The following is a 21488-nucleotide window of genomic DNA, read 5'->3' as shown; positions in this document are numbered from 1 at the left end:
AAGTTGGGTATGTGAGAGTGGGTTCCTCTCTGGGGAAATGCTGACTTAGGAGCAAGGTCAAAGCTCTTAGACAACTCTTACACCTTTTCCCTTTATTCCGAATGGGATTTAGGAATATAAAAGTACAAATAAAACACAAGAGCTTGGTGTGTGTCCTGCCCCATTACAATGAGTCTGAGTAAATCACAGTGGGTTTGTTTTCCAATTGCTCTTTTAAGCACCGTTTGGATATTTGTCTGTTTGCCCCTCCTCTTTTGTCCCAATATGTTTTCTTCTGCTGTTCCACTGCCATGAACTCTTCCAGAGGAGACTGTCCAAAATTCAATGTCTGTGTCCCTCAGTCACACTCTATGGATGAGCAGGGCTTAAAGTCCTTGTTGCAATACAAACACTATTAACAATTGTGCTGGTGTGAAAGTGCTCCCCAGCCCTTTTTGGCATGCAGTTGACAGAGCTATGAGATAACAGTGGAAACCTTTTCAGCTTGTTCCTTAATGGTGATGCTAAGTGCTGATTGAAATGTTTGTTAGAATTCTGGGTGTGCAGTCCATGGAAAATGGGAGAAGACACAGGTTTTTTTTGCTTTGAAATTTGATATTAATAGAAAGTAAGAGCATCTCGCTCCTGACCTGAATAATAAATCCATAATGGAGTTGGCAGTGCTGCTGGGCAGTGGGTGCCTGTGCCCTGGGCACTGGATGTCGGTGCCATGGGCAGTGGGTGTCTGTGCTATGGTCACTTGCTGTCCATGCCCTGGGTGTTTGTGCCATGGTTACTGTATGTCCATGCTATGGGGAGGAGGGATCTGTGCCATGACCAGTGAGTGTCCTTGCGATGGTCAGTGGTAAGTGGTGTCCATGCCATGGTCAATGACTATGCCATGGTCAGTGTGTGTGTCCGTGCCCCAAGCAGTAGGTGTCTGTGCCCTGGTCAGTGATGTCCGTGACCTGGTCAGCGCTGTCCGTGCCCGGTCGCGGTTGTGCGGGGCGGTCGCGGTGATCTCTCATCGGTCGGTAGAGGGCGCCCGTCCCCGCCGTGCGGGGGGCGCTCGGTGCCCCGGACACTCCGGACAGTCCCGGACACACCGGACAGTCCCGGCGCCGCGGGTGGGAGCCCAGGAGCCGACCCGCCTGTGTGCCAGCAGCGTGGCCTTAGTGCTGCCTCTGCCTTCCTGCTCCAGCGAGGGCTCGGACAGCCCCAGCCCCTGCCCCAGCCCCTGCCCACCCGCGCTGCGGTTGCGCCTCGCGCTCCTTCCACGCGTTGAGCGTCGCCTGTGGGTGGAAGGAGCGTGTGACGTGTGCGGGAGCGGGGAACACATGTGTGTCGGAGCAAGGGAGCACACGTGTGTTGAGACAGGGCAGCACACGTGTGTCGCTCGCCTGTAGCGCTCGGTGGCTTGGGGGCTCCGGTGTCCCGTGGCGCCCCGAGGATGCGCTCTCGTCCCGCGCGGTTGTCGCCCATCAGTTGCGCTCTCACGCCTGTGATTGCTGTCGGCGCGGGGCGTGTGCCCGCAGTTGACGCCGGGCAGGGCGCCGTGGGCGCTCACACACGCTCCGTGCCCGTGCGAGCGCGACCAGCGCCGCTCCCCGCGCCTGTTCCATTTCACCGCTGCCAGAAATCCAGCGGCGAGAGGGAAAAAGCCCTCGCCCTACCGCCCCTCCTTGGCGGCGCGGCAGTCCGTGAACCCAGCAGTTTATCCTCCCCCCGTTCCCTCCCTCCCTCGCCGGCGCTGCCGCCGGGGCCGCGCCGCGCGCCCGCCCGTGCAGCGGCTCGGCTCGGTTCGGCTGAGCTCGGCACGGTTCGGCTTGGCTCGGCACGGCTCGGTTTGGTTCGGCACCACTCAGCACAGCTCGGCTCGGTTCAGTTCGGTTCGGCTTGGCTGGACTCGGCACATCCCCAGCTCGGTTCGGCTCGGCTCGGCAGCTGGGCTTGGATCAGCTCGGTTGTGCTCGGCGCCGCCGGGCTCGGTTGGACCGGCTCGGCTCGGCTGCTCCCGGCACATCCCGGCCGGTCTGGGCGCAGCGCGAAGGGGGAGGCGGGCGCTGTTCCTGGAAGAGCCCGGCCCGGGGAGTTGGTCACATTCTTGGCCGGGATTCAATGACTGAGGCAGACACCAACAAACAGAGGGGGGGAGGCGGAGGGCGGGAGGCTGAGCCCGCCTGCATTAGCTCAGCTCTCAGGCACTCTCAGTCACTGCTGGAAAGAGGAGCTGGGAGGATGTGCGCGCTCTCACCGCGGCTCCCCACGGCACAACGAGAGCACCGGCAGAAATAAGGGAAGGAAGGCGAACCCAGAGCCGAGGAGCCCTCCCAGGCCGAGCAGAGGGACCACGAGAGGCAGCGGAGCCGCTCTTTGCCCGTGCGGAGCCCCCGCGCCGCTTTGGCAGTGCCGGAGATCTGGGCCTTTTCTCCTGCGTTGTTCCTTCCACAGAGCGAGCGTGCTGCCTCCTCCTGCTTTTTACTTTCCTCCCCCGCGCCTTCCCTCGGTGGATATGGACAGAAGGGGGATCACTGCAGAGAAGCAGCAGCCGCCAGAACATATTTGAGCCCCGGGTGCTCGGAGCGTGGCACAGACTTCTTGTGTTTCTGTGGGTGGTGTGTGTGTGTGTGTGTGTGTGTGTGTGTGTGTGTGTGTGTGTGTGAGTGAGTGTGTGTTGGAGGTGTGGGAGGAGGGATTGGTTTGCCTGGGGGTTGGCTGAGGGGGTGAGTGCTCGGATGAAGACCTCTTTTTGCCGTGATTCTGTGCTCCATCGGGGCAGCTTGGAGACTTGGAGGGTTTGAAATTGTAACGCGAAGCAAGAGAAAAGAAAGAAGAGAGAGACACGCATACAAAAGGATTTATTTCCTCTCCGTTAGTGGATTGCTGAGTGAGAAGGAGGAAAAACACAAGGGTGGGTTGTTTTATTTTGTTAATATTTTTTCCTTAAAAAATCCCTTAAGTGGATTTGCACCAGGGTGGAAGATAATTGGGGATTTTTGCTGTTTGTTTTGGGAATAGAAACTAAAAAATGGAGACTGTAAGTAGAAGCAGCTTCCAGCCTCATCCAGGACTGCAGAAGACCTTGGAACAGTTTCATCTGAGCTCTATGAGCTCCCTGGGTGGCCCTGCTGCTTTCTCAGCACGATGGGCACAGGAGATGTACAAGAAAGACAATGGCAAAGACCCAGCGGAACCTGTACTGCATCTGCCCCCGATCCAGCCTCCTCCGGTCATGCCTGGTCCCTTCTTCATGCCCTCGGACAGATCCACGGAGAGGTGCGAGACCATCCTGGAAGGGGAAACCATCTCCTGCTTCGTGGTGGGCGGAGAGAAGCGGCTTTGCTTGCCCCAGATCCTGAACTCGGTGCTCAGGGACTTCTCCCTGCAGCAGATTAATTCGGTGTGTGATGAGCTACATATTTACTGCTCCAGATGCACTGCTGACCAGCTGGAAATCCTCAAAGTCATGGGCATCCTGCCCTTCTCCGCTCCTTCCTGCGGGCTCATCACGAAAACTGATGCTGAGAGGCTTTGTAACGCCTTGCTTTATGGTGGCACCTATCCTCCCCACTGCAAGAAGGAATTCTCTAGCACAATTGAGCTGGAGCTCACGGAGAAGAGCTTCAAGGTGTATCATGAGTGCTTTGGGAAGTGTAAGGGACTCCTGGTGCCAGAGCTTTACAGTAACCCCAGCGCAGCCTGCATCCAGTGCTTGGACTGCAGGCTCATGTACCCACCTCACAAATTTGTGGTCCACTCTCACAAATCGCTGGAAAACAGGACTTGCCACTGGGGCTTTGACTCTGCAAACTGGAGATCCTATATCCTCCTCAGCCAGGATTATACTGGGAAAGAGGAGAAAGCTAGACTGGGCCAGCTCTTAGATGAAATGAAAGAAAAATTTGACTATAACAACAAATACAAGAGGAAAGCCCCCCGGGTAAGTGGTGTCTGTAATTTTAAAGGGGGCGGGGGGAATTTCGGTAACATTTATCGATATACCCGAATTGTTACCAGCTGCTTTTCCTTGGAGTCATTTTGCGATTTTAATCGTGTTCTCCATTCTCCCCACGTTTGTGTCACTGTGGAGGAGCAGTGCTCGAGATGGCACCTTTATTTCTCTGGTTGTGTTCTGACCACGGTGGTTGGAGTTTGTTTAAATTACGTACGTGTATTTGTATATTTTACTATGTGTGGACCTTGATCTTTGAAGCCCATCACACTGCCCCAGACTTTATCTGGCAGTGCGTGATTTCGGGTCTTTAAGGGCTTCTTCACTCAGGGGTCAAGGCAAGGAAGAAGGCAGAAAAAGGGAGCAGGTACTGATGGCTCCAGATACAAGTCCATGCACTTTTCTGGCGGATGGAGTGTCGCCAGGGATGGAGGTGCGGGCTGAATGCTCTCACTGCTTGTATGGAAATAAAATGTGCCTGTTAAGAAAAAAAAATTATGCCGGTAGTGCAGGTTACTGGTTTATAGATGAAGTGTTCAGAACGTGAATGGAGAAGTTCCTGCTTCTAAAGTATCCCTGCAGAGCCTAAATTTCCCCAGCAGACAGGCTTTTGTATATTGGATTATGTATACATCCAGCAAATGACTCTGTCTAGGGCCAGCTGCAGCAGCTCCTTAAGGTGTTCCATGCCGTGCTGTGCTGAGCCAGACAGCTCAGGCACATTTTTTTTTTTAGGTGCCACTTGTTTTTCTTTCAGTCTGAGCTGCCTTTAGATCCCAGAATCCCTGGTGTGTGGGTGGGAGGCTGCCTTGGCATCTGGCAGCGGTCCTGCTCCCTGGGCAGCAGTGCCACAAGGCCTTGGGGACTCACAGACACCGGGATGTCTGTCTGGCTCCTGCCACGGTGCCACTGGCTGGGGATGAGCAATTCTGCTTCCTGCTCCTTCCCCCCGGTGCGAGGGCAAAACAAACTCCTGCCTCCCGAGTTCTCCCCTGCAGGTTTGTTATTCGGGCTCTGCCTCACTGTCAGAGATTTCCAAACTTTGGGGTTTTGTGACTGGAGTGGAAGGGCAATACACAAGCCTGGAAAAGAGAAGAAGTTTAAATCCCACTGTGAAAATTTTGAATTCACTTACCAAATACCTGTTTAAAGGGGCAGATATACACTCTGACTAAGGTAGCGCTTTTATTTATAAAAAAAGTGCAACAAAAATACCCAAGCAAACCCCAGATTAAAAAAAAAAAAATGCTGTGCAAAGAATTCAGTAATTCCACAAGCAGTGTAGGAGGCCTAGTGAGCCCATCTGACCGGGCTGCACACTTCTGGATTAAGGAGCAGAGTCTGACTCTTCCAGTTTCTCTCCTGGCCCCCGGCTCAGTCCTTGTCCTCACCCCTCCTCTTCCTCCCCGGAGTGTCAGGACGCTGTGACAAGGCTGGGCTGTAATGAGGCACATTATCCCCGTGGTTGGAGGTGGATGTGTTTTTAATGGCTTGTCTATTCTCCGTCAGTCATGTGCCGAGATGGAATGGTGGGATAGATCTACATGGATGTGAGAGGAGAATATGGCTCTCAAAGTGGAGACATTTTCATGCTAGGAAAGGAATTTTCTAGGGCATGCTTCGTTTGGGAAGTAAAATGAAGAAATCTCCACATTCTTGTTGTTTTAAGGTCCTGTTCCCCTAGCTTGGTCATTTCCAGAGTCTAAAATGAATGTTAGTAGAGAAGTGCTTTCCTTTTCTTGCAAGGCTTTTTCAATGTTCTCTTCAGCTGCATCATCTATCCAACACCCCAGGCGAGGCTGCAGAAGGAGAACAAGCAAAGGTTACTAAACCTTGGCCGTGCCTCAGTTTTTTTGGGGACCCTTTCAGAGGTCCTAGATCAGAACATGAGAAACACTCTTCCCTCGCCCTCCAAAATCTGCCTGGAGTGCAGAGTGAATTGAAGATACCTAATAGTGAACACCAAAAACTGTGCAAGGAAATGGTGGCCATCTATTTTCTGGAAAATTTTGCCACAAATCTATCATGAAATGCTAAGTCTCTGCATAAATTTATTTGGAAGGTGGCAAGGAGTGAGGTGGGGAAGAATAGAGCAATGTGTGCTCAGACTATGGGGTAGGAAAACCAGAATGTTTTATCTCATATTAAGTTTCATGGCCTTCAGGACTCTTGTATTAAAGCAGTGCAGTCCTGAGGAGACCCTGACGATGCTGGCAGAGTTTTGTACTCTTATCCTTCCTTTTCCTGAAGTCTTTTTCCATTGGGCTTAGCCAACGGATATCATATGCTAAGGTCATTTGTGTTGTAGCAGTGTGTGTGGATAATTACGGAGAGATTTAATCAGGCTCTAAGATTGGTAGGCTGTGGCCAGGGGCAAGTAACATTGGAGTAAAGTTTAGATGCCTGGTGAGGAAATGATAGGATGGTCCCATTCTGTGTGTGTAAGATCCTCTGTGGGTTTTGTGTGTCTGTGGGGCTCTGGCTGTCTGGGGATGAAAGGGTGAAGCACATGTGTCTTTGTGGTGGGCTTCCTTTTTGATGTAGATCTCAGCTTTGCTTTGTTCTGTTTCATACAGAGGTGTTCTGTGCCATAAGCTGCTGTGTCAGATATTGGGTTTTCTGCTTTCAGGAGTGACCTTTTTTTTCAGTTTCTCAATTTATTTATTTCTCTGTGTGTGTACACACATTGCTTTGTGTGGTGTGTTTTCCCTGGGGCTCTGGTAGTATGTTGGTGGCATGGGATACATATGACCAATTTTATGCTGTTTAGGCAGCAGTGAGTGTTTTGACCTTTTCATGTGTCTCCATGAGGTTTCTGTGATGAGGTCTGGAGATTTCTGCCAGCACAGCTCTGCCTTTTAAGGGTCTGACTTAAATGGAGGAGCTGGGTTGGCACAAGCCCCTGGTGCAGATTCAGCGTAGTGGCAGAACTGCCGTTTTTTCCTCCCTCTTTTTTTTTTTTCCTTTTCATTTTTTTTCCTTGGCGTGGTTTTAAAGCTTTGCTACAAGGCGTAGCTTTTCCTAGATATTTCATTCCCAGTGCATAATTCTCTCTACATCAAGTATCTGTAGTGATATCCATCCTTGTGTAGGAGATGGATGTGTAGATGCAGAGATCTCTCTGTCACCCGTATTGGTTGAACAAGACTCCTGTTGCCTGGTCTTGCCACTTGCAGAAGAACCCTTTGTCCAGACCTGTGTGAAGTCAACAAAGGGTCCTAACCAAAAGCTGGAGGGAGTTGTGACAGCTGGGGCTCCCCACTAGAGCAGGGACCATAAAGGCCTCAGTCACATTCCTTATACTATTCTAAAATTTTGGTTTTTATATCCTCCTTGTTCATGCTTGGATGAGTAACTGACCTCCCATAGGGTCTGTCACCTTGATGCCACTTCCCAAAGCTCTTTCTTCTCTTGAGCTGTATAACTTCTCCATTTTACTTCCCATGCAGGGTTTGTTGTGCTTTGCTTTCTCTGTGCACCAACACGGCTTTTACTTGGGTAGGTGTCCTATTTCCCTGCTTTTCCCATCTCATCCACCGTTATTGCTGTGGAGCCACAACCAAGAGAAATTCTGGGGTATTTCTAGAAATTAAAAATGTGAATAACCTGATGGGGTTGCAAAACAGGGTCCTAGAAATCCAGCATGAGTGCCAAAGCCTTTTCTTGGGCTCAGCTCCTGGTGCCTGGTGCGTGCTCTCCTGTGGGACCGAGGTGGCCTCGGTGTGTCTGTGGCACTGCTCTCCACTCGCTCCTGTGTGACAGACAGCTCCCTGCTTGCCTCACATCAGGATGCTCCACTCACACAGAATTAGTTCAGACGCAGCCCTGAAGGCTTTGTTGGTTGCTATTTCCAGAAGAGGAGGGTGGGTTCAGCTGTGTCTATTTCGAGCCCTTTTTCTCCAATACTGAACTGAGCAACGTTTGACGGTGCTTTGAGATTCCCCACCTGTGTGCCAGACGTGTACCCTGAGCAGGACTGGCTGTGAGCAGGGCCCAGGAGAGGCAGAGCTGTCCTTGCACGCGTGTGAGCACACCCACACACCCAGCGCTGCTGTGTTCCCACGGTTCAAGTCCCAGCAGCACTTCTATGAAGTAGCTGGAAGCCAGAAGCAGCATTCTGGGTACTGACACACAAATGAGCACATGAGGCCTCCCACTTTATTTCACAATGCCTCCCAACCCAGTGCTGCCACAACATGCAGCTCGCTCAGCTGGAGGAAGGTTTAGCCAGGTCAAGTGTGCAGCAGAATCAAAGAACCCAAATTGCTGCGAGCGGAGCAGCCGCGGGTGGAGGGAGGACGTGGGCTTTTAGGTGCTGCCCAGTGCTTGCTGTGCTGTGCTTTATGGCCACCTGAAAGGCTGCAGGAGTAGAGCTGGAATTTGTGTCTTATCCTAAAGTCCTGCCTTCTGGCAGTAGGAACCTTTATTTGTTAATGGGTATGTCCTGTGGTGGGTGTAGCAGAGCGATTCTGAGTTTATTCCCTGGCAGTGGTGTTCAGACTGCAGGATGGATTTATTCCTCTTGGTAGAAACTGATGTGAAAAATACTGTTGCAAAATTTTTGCCTGACAACTGGGAGTTCAGTTGTTTTCCCATGAAATGTTGAAGTCCTGTGTTCTATCTGGTGTTCAAGAATTGTTTTAGAGATTCTCCAGTAAAAATTTAGAAGTCTCTAAAACAAAAACATTGCTGTCTTGGGACAGTAGTTTAGTTCAGAAGTCTTTCAGAAACTTAAAAGTTGAACTTCAAAAGTGACACCAGCTTGACTGAAATCCCGTGTACCCAGGGAGAGGACAGTGTTTAGCAAACATCAGCAGTTTTTCCCAGGCGTGCAAACAGTTTTACAGATGTTGTAGATCGAGAACAAAGCAGCAGGTACGTGCATGTGTGTTAGACAAAGAGTTTGCTGCCAGTGATCTCATGGTGTTGAGTCAACCATGGCTCTCTCTTGCTCCAGAAGAGTTCCTAATTTCCTCAAGTCAGTTCTCTCGAATTAGGGTGGGAATTATATGCAATCTCTGCTTTTGAAAAAATATTTAAACCTCTGCCTCTCCCTCCATTGTCTGGGCTGTCTCGCTTGCCTCTCCATTTCTGTGGTTTCAGGCTTGGGCGTGTGTCCTGCCCAAACAGTAGCACGCTTTGAAGATGCGTGTAAACACCGCTTCATTTTTGGATGTGCTGGGAGCCTGACACCTGGTCCCTGGCAGGCTGTGAGCCTGGTTATCGCTGGCTGGGGCTGCCTGACCCGGGAGGGTGTGTTTGCACTTGCTGAGAGGCGCCTTTGCATTGGTGTTGTAAAAGCATCTGGAGGCGTCTGCGCCAGGCTGCTCCCAGCGTGTCCGGGCAGCGCAGCAGGGCTGGAGCCTCTCCTTGCTTATCTGCACCCCAGGCACCAGCACTGCCAGAGCAGGGGGCTCCAGGGCCACAGCCACGGCCTCTGGCTATCTGCAGTGTCCAGTCTGACAAAAAACTCACTTTGTGTTCATCTGCTGGCAGAGTCATTTCACCAAAGTGAAGGGTTTGAATGGCCCCAGTGCAGGAGGACTGGGCTGGCTCTTACTGGGGAGCACTGGTGATTGAACTCACATTGCTGGCTCAGCTGGCCAGACTGCTTTGCCATCACATGAGGAGCTGTCTCCATGTGTGCAGTATTAAGACACAGATTATTTTTTTATATTTGGCTTGGCTTGGTTGTTTTGGTTTAATTTTAAAGCACACTTTGGACTTGACTCTAATTCTTATTTAAGAGGGAACCATCATGGAAGAGTTACACCAAATCCAGTGGGGGGATCTTGGGAAAAAAGTAGACAAAAATGACTTATACTGGATTGTTGAGAATCTATTGATAGAATCCCTCAATTACTAGGCTGATGTGTTTTAGCTGAGTGGCCATAGAGCACTTAATTCAAATTGATCTTCACATACAGGAAGCTTTACTTTAAAATGTAGGAATATTGCATGTTTTTGTTTGAAATCTGTCAGTTAGAGCATGTGTGTTAATGATACATTTTATCAGATAATATCTACTTGGTGTATGTTTTGTGTATCTGGGTAATGTGTATTATGAATTAATGAATCAGCACCAAATTTTTAATGCTATTCCACTCTGTCTCTAATAAAGGCAGTGTATATTCTTGGAAAATAATTTCAGAAAAAATGTTCTCTGGTCCCTTCCCTCCTCCTTTACACCTTGTGCAGTCTTGTATGCCTGAAATTTCATGGTCGGCATAGAGAATCAGACTCAGATCATCCCTGAAATCACCTGCTCCAGGTCTTCTGGAACAGAGCAGGTTAATCCGAAGGTTTGGGGCTTTGGGGCCGGTTCTGCAGCTCCCACTCAAGAAATCAGCCCACAGTAATTGGAACCAGTTCACCCACAAACCACAGCAGACTCGTGTGTATCAGGCTCCTTCCTGTGTGCTGGCTGGCAGAGACCAGGGGCAGATCTGAACCAGAGTGTCCCAGTGCTCAGGCACAGTGGCTGCACTAAGTTTATGGCCTTAGCTGGATTTACAGGACTGTGCTGACTGTGACCCTGTAGTTCTGTTACTGCAGTGTTTTCATTTTGCTCATTAACAACGATTTGGTGTAGAAGACGTTTGGTGCTCTGATCCTGGTGGATCTCCTTGAATGGGACAACTGGGAGCTGGCTTCAGACTGAAACAGTCCTGTCCTGTTGGTCACTACATGCAAGATTTGGTTTTAAGGTTGTGCTAGAGATCTACCACAGAGATATTATCTTCCTGTATTTAGGATTTGTTAGTTATTGTTTTTTATTTTGTTTTTTATTAATGAATAAATATGTCTAAGGTTAGCATAAGGAGCAGCCTTTTCTGCTGATGCAAATTCAAGGACCACGAGCTTGGCCTCAGAGTCACATCAGGAGCAGGAGATTTGAGTGCAGCTTTCCTTGGCTTTGGGGAATCCTGCTGGCTGATGGAGGCTGGCCCCTCTGCACTGAGATAACGATTTTGCTTTGACTTTTGGTTGGATGAGGTGACGAAAACACTCATACTAATTTGAGCTCTGATCCTGTCAGTGTGTGATGGACAGAGCTCTTGTGGGAGCCAATGGGAATTCCCATGTGTGGAGCTGTTATCATCGCCTCCATCTATGGCTTGGTTGCTATCCTGTAAAATTAGGCTTCTCCAAGCAGTGGATGCATATTAACACACCCTGATAAGCTGCACAAACATATGTTCTGGGAAACAAGGCAGGTCCTGCCATCCTAACTCAGGCAGCCTTCTTCTAACAGTCCTGTTTAAAGTGTCAGGGAAAACGTCCATGAGGCTGGAGATTCTGTGTGTGTGTGTAAAAATTGCAGCATCATTCTGTATGCTGGAGGTAAACAGCAAAGGAGCTAATCAATAACCTGGGCTCTGGCTTTGTTGTTTATTGATTTATGTACAGTTACCTTTGCACATGCTTTGTAGAAAATGGGACTTGAATGTTTGGTTTTCTGTAGTTTTTTCTTAAAAAAAAAATGGAAGCTGTTTGTGTTTTGGTATGAGAATCAGTGCCACTGGAAGCACAAGGGCTGCTCAGGCTTTAAGGGTTAAAAGACAGCAGCAATATCCACAAGGTAATGTAGAGCCTGATGCTTGTCTTTTCCTGGGGAAGATTGCAGTGATGGATTCAGGGGCTGTGGTACCCTGTGCTTTGTTCCTCGCCGCTGTTCACTCAGTGGTATCGTTTTATAGAATAAGGTCATTGACTTGGATTGCTTCTTGGTTTCTCAACCCTTTTCACCAGCCAGTTTGTGTAATGTCTGTCTGAAACATTGAGTAAGGGCATTGAAATAGCAGACAGGATATCAAGTGTTCGGAAGTCTGGGTTAAGTATAACAGACAGTTCTGGCTGGCGAGAGGGGAGCAGCCCCTGGAGCTCCCTCACACTCAGGCTCTGTGCAAACACCAGAGCAGGGCTCTGCAGCCCTGCTCCAGCTCTTCCCCCCTGTTCCCTCCACACCCATATCATTAATCGTGTGTGGGTGCACCTCTTTTCTAGATATGCCTTCCTTGTTTCTTAGTGGCGCAGAATTGTATGTAATAATGTCTCTTTCTAAGGATTACATAAGTTGAAGATGATTTCTCCACTGGGAGAATTATGCAAGTTTAAACTGAAATGTATTTAGAAAGCTTTTATGTGTGTGTTTTCTGACTCGCAATGCAGAGGGTGATTTATTTGCATCCTTAATTGAACAACATCTGTTGGGCTTGGAAGAAAAACCATTTCATATCTTTTCACTGTCATATCCTGCATTTTTATGAAGTCCTCTACCCCCTCCACTTCTCACATTACCTGTGTTACAGGTGCTGATTTCCAGGTAGATCACTCATGTGGTGTGGGATGTTCTGGCCTCTGCAGCATTCTTGATGCATATCTGCTGCAGTGTTCACTTGTTGGATTTCACAGACTCACACAATCACTGAGGCTGGAAAAAACCTCTGAGATCCTGAGTCCAGCCCCTGATCACCACCTGAATGCTGTGTAATGCTGCTCTTGGTATGCTCTGACCATTTAGTGAGGAAGTTCCTGCTGCCCTTGAGCAAAATCAAGGTTTGTGTCCCAGGAGGAGAAAGCACTGCAGTCAAGAGCATTTATCGAACTTGAAGAGAGGGAAACAGCTCCTTGTTTCAGTGTGAATTTCTGTATGAAGCTCTTCCTGGCACCTGTACCCCTGCCAGAGGGTGCACAGGTCTGCAGAGCTGTTCCTGCAGTTCCAGTGCCTTTGGGAGAGTCACTTTCTTTCCCTCCCTGTGGAGTTCTGGAGTGCTGCACTCCTGGTGCTGGGAGCTGCTGTTTCCATGATCACAAAATTAATTCTGCTGAGTAATAAAAAATACAAGTTGCACAGGCATCCTGCTGCTTACCCACACAGAGGTTGCAGTAGTACCAATTAGAAGCAGTGAATTACTTTAAATAATTAAAAAACTAAGTATTAAATTTTTCTAGGTTCTGTATTTTTTCACTCTATAAAATCTTCAAGATTTTTCAGGTTTACCTGTTCATAGCATTAAAATAAGTTTTATAGCTTTTATACAGAGTACTGGGCTAAAAAAGGCAGAAAATGCCCAATATTAGGGCTAAAATATGGTTTGATTTCAGTAACAATCAATGGTGTAATAAATTTCAGACTTACACTTTTGCTATTAAGAATTATATGATAGACAGGCTTTTCTGAAGCACCATCATTCCACAGCTGGAAAACTTACCTGAGTTGAAAGATAACAGAATGTCATCAAAAAAAAAAAAAAAGCCATTTTTAACTCCCCACTGGCAGTTCCAGTTTATTCAGAGAATTATCTCACCTGTGCTGGTATAATTTAGAAATATTTCTTTGAAATAACTGTGTTTAGAGTGGTGCAGAGCTGCTGGGAGAAGTAAATCAACCTGACAGCAGCCCAGACTGCAGCATCAGGTCCATCATTGATATTTCTTTGTTCCCATTCAGTCACTAATAAGAAACATGGCATGCAAGGAGTCCTTGTCCTTAAATAGCCAAACATTTCGTTTTATTTGGCTTTTTGCCCTTTTTTTGCCACAACAGTGTAGTTTTTTGTAAAACCACTGGAGCCAAATAACCTTTGGGCCATTTTCAGTGGCAAACAGTGATAGAAGTGGAGTAAAGTGCTCTATTTTACTATCAGTGGATATGCAGAGCTACTACTCAAAGGCCTTGGCCCTCACAGTCTGCAAATTAAGTGCTCTTTTTCTAAAACCTTAATTTCTAAAAAGGTTTCTGCAAAAATCTTTTTTTATAATGGATTCATAGATCATTCTTTTGCCCTGTTGATTCTAGAGCAAAGGTATTATGTAGAGGACTACTGAGTTCTGAAAGAAAAATTATATTGTATTTTTATTCTTGTATAGTTTTATACTTTTATTATATAAATTTTTGAGTACAAAATGAAAGTAAATCAGTTATTTAGGGGATAACTGATTTATTTTGAGGGGAAGAAGAGGTAGAGAGAGTTGGCAGTGCCTTAACTACTCTTTGCTTGTATTTGTTGTATGACTTGCTTCATTATTTGTAGCATTAACTTGTTATTGTGTCCTTTAAGTAAATTTGATCTTTTTGCAGTTTTTGAGCAATTAACCTAGCTGTGATGAGGCTTGAAAGAATATCATCTGCACACCTGTTTAATGTTAAAGATGAGGCATTCAGTGCTTTGTGGCTTTAGCTTGAAATTCAAGTTGCTTTGAGTCATCCCTTTAGTCTTTTGTTTGGGTGGAAAAAAGGAGTGGCAGCAAAGGGCCTGCAGCTAAGAAATGAAAGAGCTGAATTAGGTTTTAGAAATGTTAGTCTTGGCATTTGGGCCATTTGCATTTGTGGAGATCGTCACGCTTGCCTTTAGCTGGGCTTGAGCAGTGTGGGGATGGAGAATGTTGCACGTGTCTGTCCCAGTTGCTGCTCAGGGGCACTGGGAGGAGCTGGGAGCTCTGGGCTCACCTTCCCACCACCTTTCCACCACGTTCCTCGTGGGGATTATTGCTCCACCTGGATTTCCATGCTGAGCTGCACAACTGCCGTGGTTTTTTCTAATTCTGTGACCCAGAGGGCTCTTCACTCTTAAATCACCAACTGAGTCACAAACATGGGACAGAGCTGCTATCAGAGAATCTCAGTGTTCTCTGCTTCCCTTATTTTGGGTTATTTTGGGTTATTTTATTTGGGTCGTTTGGGAATGATGGGAATGGCAGATAATTACAAATTTTCCTTGGCTGTGATTGATCTTAAAGAGTCAAAGTGTTTCCTTGTTGCTCCAGCCTGGAAGTTTGCTCACACCTTCCTTAAATTCACACTGAGTTTAGTGGTGGAGAGGGACAGACATTGATATTTTTCTCCTGTGGTTATTGAAATGAAGGAATTGGGGTTTTCCAAGTAGAAGTGGATTCTCTTGGAGGTAAACTCATTTTTTGTATAGATGAGCAGACAGTGATCATGGGTTAAATAGCGGGAAATGGAAGAGATATAAAACGTTTGCTGTAGTTCTGAATATTACTACTGGAGTAGTGACTGATTGCAGTGAGTTCTGTTCTCCTGTTCCTCACAAATCCCTGGGAATTGTGTGAGCAGCCCAGGCTGCTGTGCCACCACTGCGCTGCTGGTCCATGCACTCACACTGGTGTGCTCCTGGTGAGCTTTGTGAGAGAAAAGAGAAAATTCTAAATGTCCCTGTGGTCCAGACCTTGAAGGTTTGAGAGTCTTTCCTCAGTTCTTTGGCCTGGGATGCGGCCAGGATAATCTGTGTGATATCAGTGCTGTCAGGGAAACCCTGAAAGGGAAGAAATTGGAGCTTCCCTGCTCCAGACCCTGCCATGGAGCCCCCACTGCCCCAGTGCCTCACTCCAGCCTCTGTGGCTTGACTCCACTGAGATCACTGCACTTACTTCAGATTTATTAAAATGTAAAAATCACTCCCAAATGTGCCCAGGTTTTCCTCACTGGCAATGATTTGAGGCCCACATTCTGCTGAGATGTTACAAGTGAAAATTTCACTGGAGATTTTCTTTTCAGATGTCTATTTGAATTCTGCTCTTACAAATTTACATGCAAATTTATAATTGAGGTTTCAAAAAAAATTTTATCAAATTTGCCCTTGTTAGCTGGACTAATTTATTGGTGCAGTTTTCTCTTATTATAATATGATTTGATTTCAGTAGAGTCACACACAACTCCATATAGTCCTTTATTTCTAAGAGGGATGCTCATTCACGTGCTTGTAAAAGAGCAGCTGGATCCCATCTTGGCAGATGTGAAAAACCCTTACATTGAAATTGCTGTATTTTTTTGTATGTAGGTTTTTTCCCTTGAAAAAATCTCTTAATAATTAGATCCCCCTCACTTTTGAACTTTTTTGCTCCCTCAGCCAAAATCTTAAAGCCTCTGTGACATCAGAATTAACTGCTGCAGACAATTGTGATGTCACAAAGTCTCAGGGAGGAGAAATATGGAGACACACAAATCCTGCTCGAACCAATTCCTTAACTAAGAAAAGGTTACTTGGTTTTTGTTTCAATTTTAAAGCCAGAAACAAATTTACCTTAGATTATCATGACAAAGTAACAATTGGGTTGATCCAAATTCACTCTCAGCCGTCACGTAAAGGCTTCTCCAGTCTGTGATTCCTACTTGGACAGAGGGAACTGCAGCTCTCACTGTAGGGCCAAAGGAGAATTGCAGCCCTGAAAATTTTGGTAAAGACCAGCAGGGCAGAGCCATGTCCCAAAGGAGAAGTTTGCAGAAGTAAATTCATAATTACCAGCTCTGTTGCTCCTCTTCCTGCTGGTTTGGACACACTTGGTAGCTCTTCTTTTTTTTTGGGGGGGGGGGAGTGTGGCGGTGTTTTTGTTGTTAGGTTTGTTGGTTTGGGTTTCTTTCTCCAAGCTCCTTCTCTAGGCTCTGTGCCCGAGTGCATCTCGGGATTTCCCTTTTGCTGAATGAGCTGCTTGTTTGAGAGGGAGGAAGTGAGGTCCCTTCTGGATTAGGAGGGAATGGGGGTGGAGGGTGGGGAAATGTCCTGTTTCATATGCAAAGCACACTGAACTGAAAAAACCCCACATGAAAACCTTTTAACAAAACCATCCATGTCACAGACTGGCAGAGCAGCTGCTGGCTTTGTTAGGGAGAATATTAATGTTTCAAAGACTTACAGAACCTTTTAAAAATGAGATAAGGAATTGATTTTATTTATTTTAAGATACAAGCTGAGGCAAAAAAATTCTTATCAATATCTGTGAATGGAATGTGCAATCAACTGATGTGACACCAACTTCCACACAACATGGTGAGATGTTATGATCTACACTCTTCTTTTGGAGACTGGAATGGCCCTGATTCTCCAGGTGTCCATTGGTGTAAGAGCTCTCACTTGGAAAGCAGATTATTGAAAGGAACTCCTAGAACTGTTTTTTACCATGTGGGGAAGTTGTGTTCCTGACTCTGAGTCTTTACCCACTGTAAAAAACATCATCTGACCTCCTTGGAGCAGGGCTTCTGCACACTTTGGGTCTTTTGGGAATGATGGGAATTACAGATAATTACAAATTTTCCTTGGCTGTGATTGATCTTAAAGAGTCAAAGTGTTTCCTTGTTGCTCCAGCCTGGAAGTTTGCTCAAACCTTCCTTAAATTCACACTGAGTTTAGTGGTGGAGAGGGACAGACATTGATATTTTTTCTCCTGTGGTTATTGAAATGAAGGAATTGGGGTTTTCCAAGTAGAAGTGGATTCTCTTGGAGGTAAACTCATTTTTTGTATAGATGAGCAGACAGTGATGATGGGTTAAATAGCGGGAAATGGAAGAGATATAAAAAACATTTGCTGTAGTTCTGAATATTACTACTGGAGTAGTGACTGATTGCAGTGAGTTCTGTTCTCGTCTTCCTCACAAAATCATGTTGAAAATCTTTCCTGAAATTTCTATTTCATTCAGAAACTGGCATTGTTTCTGTCTTATAACTTAGTTTATGTTACTGAGCTGCCTTCCTGTACAAGGAAGTGCTTGTGTAATGCCCAAGCCATTCCCATTCCTCACTGAATGATATGCAAATCTAGTCAATTAAGCAGGGGGGATTTAATTAGCAGTTTAAGTTCATGTGTGAAGTGTCTTGCCTTAATTACTTAACAGTTTTGTTGCAAATTTGCTAAGGTTTTTTTTTTTCCCACAGAACTATCAAAACTGTGATTATATTTATTTATTTATTTTATTTTTTTTGGTAACATTTTCCAATCTTGAGCATTGTCCAGTGCCTTTAACCTCTGTGTGCATGTGTCCCCCTCCTTCTGCAGCTCTTTTCAAAACTGGGGGAGACAAAGCAGAACTATGGTTATTGTCTCAGAGCAGAACAACACATACAGAAAAACCTCAGGAATTTTGGAGTGAAAAGCCATTTATTTGTTGGTTTTTTTGCTGCTAGGTGACACCATTATAGTAGTATCAGTAGCAGCCTCATGTGGTTGTCATGATTCTGTTAAATGGTGGCTTTTACTCCATGTTCTGCCTGGCCAAGGTGCTTTTCTGCAGCCCTGCAGAAGCTCAGGCTGTGGCTGTGTCAGGGGCTGCAGTGCTGCAGGTCATTCAGTATTGATACAAACACGATTTCTGTGCTGATATCAGACCTGGTGAGTTTTTATTTCACATATATTCCATCTATTTTATTTCACAGATATTCCTGTGGAATACCTGGGTGGGTGAGGCTGGCTGGGGGATGTTCAGGTCCCTGCTGATGTGGTTTGTGTGTCCTTGTCTTTGGTGTAAGGGTGGGAAACTGCCATGGATTGATGTGGAATCACCTGCTCCTCTCTTACCACTCATATCTGCATCAAAACTCTGAAATCATGGGCTGCTGTAGCTTCATGCTTTGTTCCTGCTCTGTTTGACACCAACAGAGGGCTGGTGTGCGTTGGTGACCCGAGACCAGAGCAGCACCAGTGTGTTTGGGGCAGTGCAGGAGTGTCCCAGAACAGTCCCAGTGCCCAGGAGTGTGTGCCCCAGGCTTCTCAGGAGCCCCACTGCTCCTTCTGCAGCTGGAGATGCCCCAGGAGGAAACCTCAGGAGGAGAGGAGGAGATGTTGGATGTGAGGAGCTGTGTGAGAACCCAGAACATCCCTCTGGCTGTCCAGGATGGCCAGGACCCCTGCCAGGGGGCTCAGAAGCCCTGGCATGGAGCCCAAAACACCTGTGGGTTTGATTATGACCTGTGGAGCGAATTACCAACCTTCTATGAAGATCAACAAGCCCCAGCAGTTTAGGGAGAATAATAGTGGAGTTATCACGAGGTGGAAAAGTAGATTTTGGGGTTTCTGGCATGGGGGTTCAGGAGGCAAGATGGAAGGATCTGGATGTGTCCAGCCTTTCTCCTTCTTCTTCTTGGCCTCCATGTTCTGCTGTGATGTTGGCACTTTTGGATTGGTTTAGAGTAGAAGCTCACTGTCTAACACAGGTGATAGGTATTGGGAAGGAATTGTAAATACTGTACATGTAGTTTTTAGTATAAAAAGATAACACCAGTGTGCCTCTGTCTGTCCTGCTGAGAGGACCTCAGCAGGACAGGAGAAAGAATTTTATAGATAAGAAACAATAAACAACCTTGAGACCAAGAACTGAAGAGCTCTGGGAAAAGAAACTTTGGAACTCTTCTCAGGGTTGCTGTGAGCAGCAGAGATCCCGGCAGAGCTGGGCAGGGATTGCCTGGAGGAGCCCTCAGGACCGCGTCTGGTGCTCTGTGGCTTCCCAGAGATCCTTGCTGGGAGGGGATGGCTCTGTCTGGCCCAGGGGTTGGGTTGCAGCCTGACCCAGGCTGTGGGATGGAGCCATCCCGAGCTCTGCCCCCCTGAGGTCTCCATCTGTATCTCGTGGCAGTGTGGTCCTTTTACTGACTCTGGTTTTGGATCTGTGACGTCCATGTATGGAGGAGAGGCAGCTGAGGAACAGGAACAACACTTTAACATCCAGGGCACTGCACCAGATTAAAACAGTGATTGTTTTAAAGGGTCACTTCTCTAGGACTGACATAACTTCATGATTCCCCATCAGTACCTTGTGAAATTTTGTTTTCCACAATACACAAGCTGCCTTTAACTCTGTGTTGTTGGTGGTGTCATAGTGACATCCTGGGTTTAGAACTTTTAGACTTGAAAATGGGATTTCTACCAAGCAGGAGTTTGAGACACATGGGTAGGAAAGTGCTGCATTAGTTCTAGTGACTGATTCTCACATCTGGGCATCTTGTAGAGAACAGATTTTAAATAATTCAGTGCACAGATTGAATTGTCTGCAGTAGGAGGGTTGTTAGAATCACTTCACTCAGCAGACATCCAGTCTGGGCAAAAGGCTGGAGTGCTCATGTTACTTTCAGGTCCTTGGGTTAAAGGATTCTGTTTAAAGATTTACTGTAGCACCCTATGATGGGAAATTCACCCTATTAATAATTCTCTTTATGAAGACAGGAGTCCTCATTTCATGTAACTGCTCTTTGTAAATTGCTCTTGTGAAACAAAGCGATCAAAAAGAAAGAATAAAACCACTACACTTCTTACAAGCAGAGACTGAAATCCTGAGTTATCTCCACCACCCCAACCCCCAATATTAGTGGAAATGTCAAAGAATCCTATAATACAAAGCACTTCTCCCTCTCCACAGACTTGCAGCACATTTCAGATTGGCCTGTTCAGGTCTTCCTAAGCACAGTGTAAGGGGCTCAAGAAAGCAAAAGTTACCAAAAAGCATGGAGTGTCCTGACCTATTTGGTTTCCAAACAGAGGTGTAAATGCTGGGATTCAGAATTTTCATTTTGCTTTGAAATTTCATTCCACTTCTGAAAATAGAATAATATAAAATACTCACTTTTAATTGCATCTGTTTGTTCCTTGATTTTTTCCCTGTGCTTTCCCAAGCTACATTCTGGAGGCATTTTCTGCAAATTTATTATTATTACTAATCTTAGTAAGACCCTGCATTGGTGCCAGGATATTTTTAAAGAGAATTTCTTTCCAGTTCAGCCAGGGCAACCCCTTTGTTGAACCTTCTTTTGGATGGTGTTCCCATGTGCTGCAAAGGCGCTGACACATGACCTCGTTACACATAGAAAATCCTAAATGTCCTGCCCCTTGCCAAACCTATCACAAAACTACCCATCACCCCCTTTTCAGGATCCCAGATGGTAAATAGCAGCAGGAGGTGAAAGGGGAGCTTTGTCTCCATTCTGAGGCCTGTTTTAAGTATTCTGTGTCTGTCTGTATCCCTCTGCTTTTCCCACTCTGCCCATAAATTAGCAAGCCAGCTTTTCTGACGAGGGAAGACAAAATGTCCATAAGCTGCAGTAACATCACCTACTCAAGTGAATGTTTTTGAACAGTTCCATTTATTTGATTGTGATCTCTCTTCATTTTGGTAGAACCTCTGCCTGCCCTCCTCGCTGCAGCACTGAGGGAAAGGCTTTTCCCAAATACCAGACTGCAGTTTATAATTTCTGTGCCACATTGGAGTTTACCTACAAAAACAAAAAACCCAAACTCAGAAAAGAAAAACCCCACAAAGATCTGCTTGTCTGGTTGCAGTGTTTTTCTAAAGCCAAAGTGGCAGGAGGAGCAGCAGTTCCAGCTGGATGGGGAGTGCTGGGAGCAGCTGGGAGCTGAGTTAGGAGGGGATTTCTCAGGCAGGGATATGGGCAGGGGATTCAGCAGCAAATCTGGGACCATTTTGAGAAGCTGTGGGGATGCACCAAGCAGGATATTGTCTCTGCACACTTCCCATGGAGTTCCCCTCGCTGGCAACAATTTCCTGTCCTTAGTGCAGGAAAGAGGATGCTGACTTTTGTGCAGGGGGATGGTGTGGTGAGAGCTGGGCTGGCCTTGGAGCAGCCTTGGCTGTGTGGGGGCAATAGCTGGGGCTCACCTGGGTTTGGGCTGGCAGGGGTGAAGGATGTGTGGAATTCACACTTTGAGCATCTCTCCAGTATCAAGCTGACCTAAACATGCAGGAATAGGAGGCTCAGTGGTTTCTGTGCAGGTTTCACTGAGTGGCTCCAGTGGCTCCTGCTCAGTAACACTG

The 21488-nt window shown here is 46.8% G+C and overlaps 1 protein-coding gene across 1 annotated transcript in view; it reads left to right on the top strand.

Moving 5' to 3' along the window:
• The first annotated feature begins 1778 nt into the window (after positions 1 to 1778).
• SKI (SKI proto-oncogene) overlaps positions 1779 to 21488 on the top strand; it is a 100748-nt gene continuing 81038 nt past the window's right edge. Inside the window, exons 1-2 of the mRNA XM_030963972.1 lie at positions 1779 to 2890; positions 2998 to 3919. Of these exons, the coding sequence (XP_030819832.1) occupies positions 3008 to 3919 (912 nt within the window). The 5' untranslated portion in view covers positions 1779 to 2890; positions 2998 to 3007. The remainder of the gene's footprint in view (positions 2891 to 2997; positions 3920 to 21488) is intronic.

Source organism: Camarhynchus parvulus, chromosome 21, assembly GCF_901933205.1.
Source record: "Camarhynchus parvulus chromosome 21, STF_HiC, whole genome shotgun sequence".
In the NCBI taxonomy this organism is placed as follows: Eukaryota; Metazoa; Chordata; class Aves; order Passeriformes; family Thraupidae; genus Camarhynchus; species Camarhynchus parvulus.
Note: the sequence above shows the minus strand (reverse complement) of the source record. Positions and strands in the feature narration are given on the sequence as shown.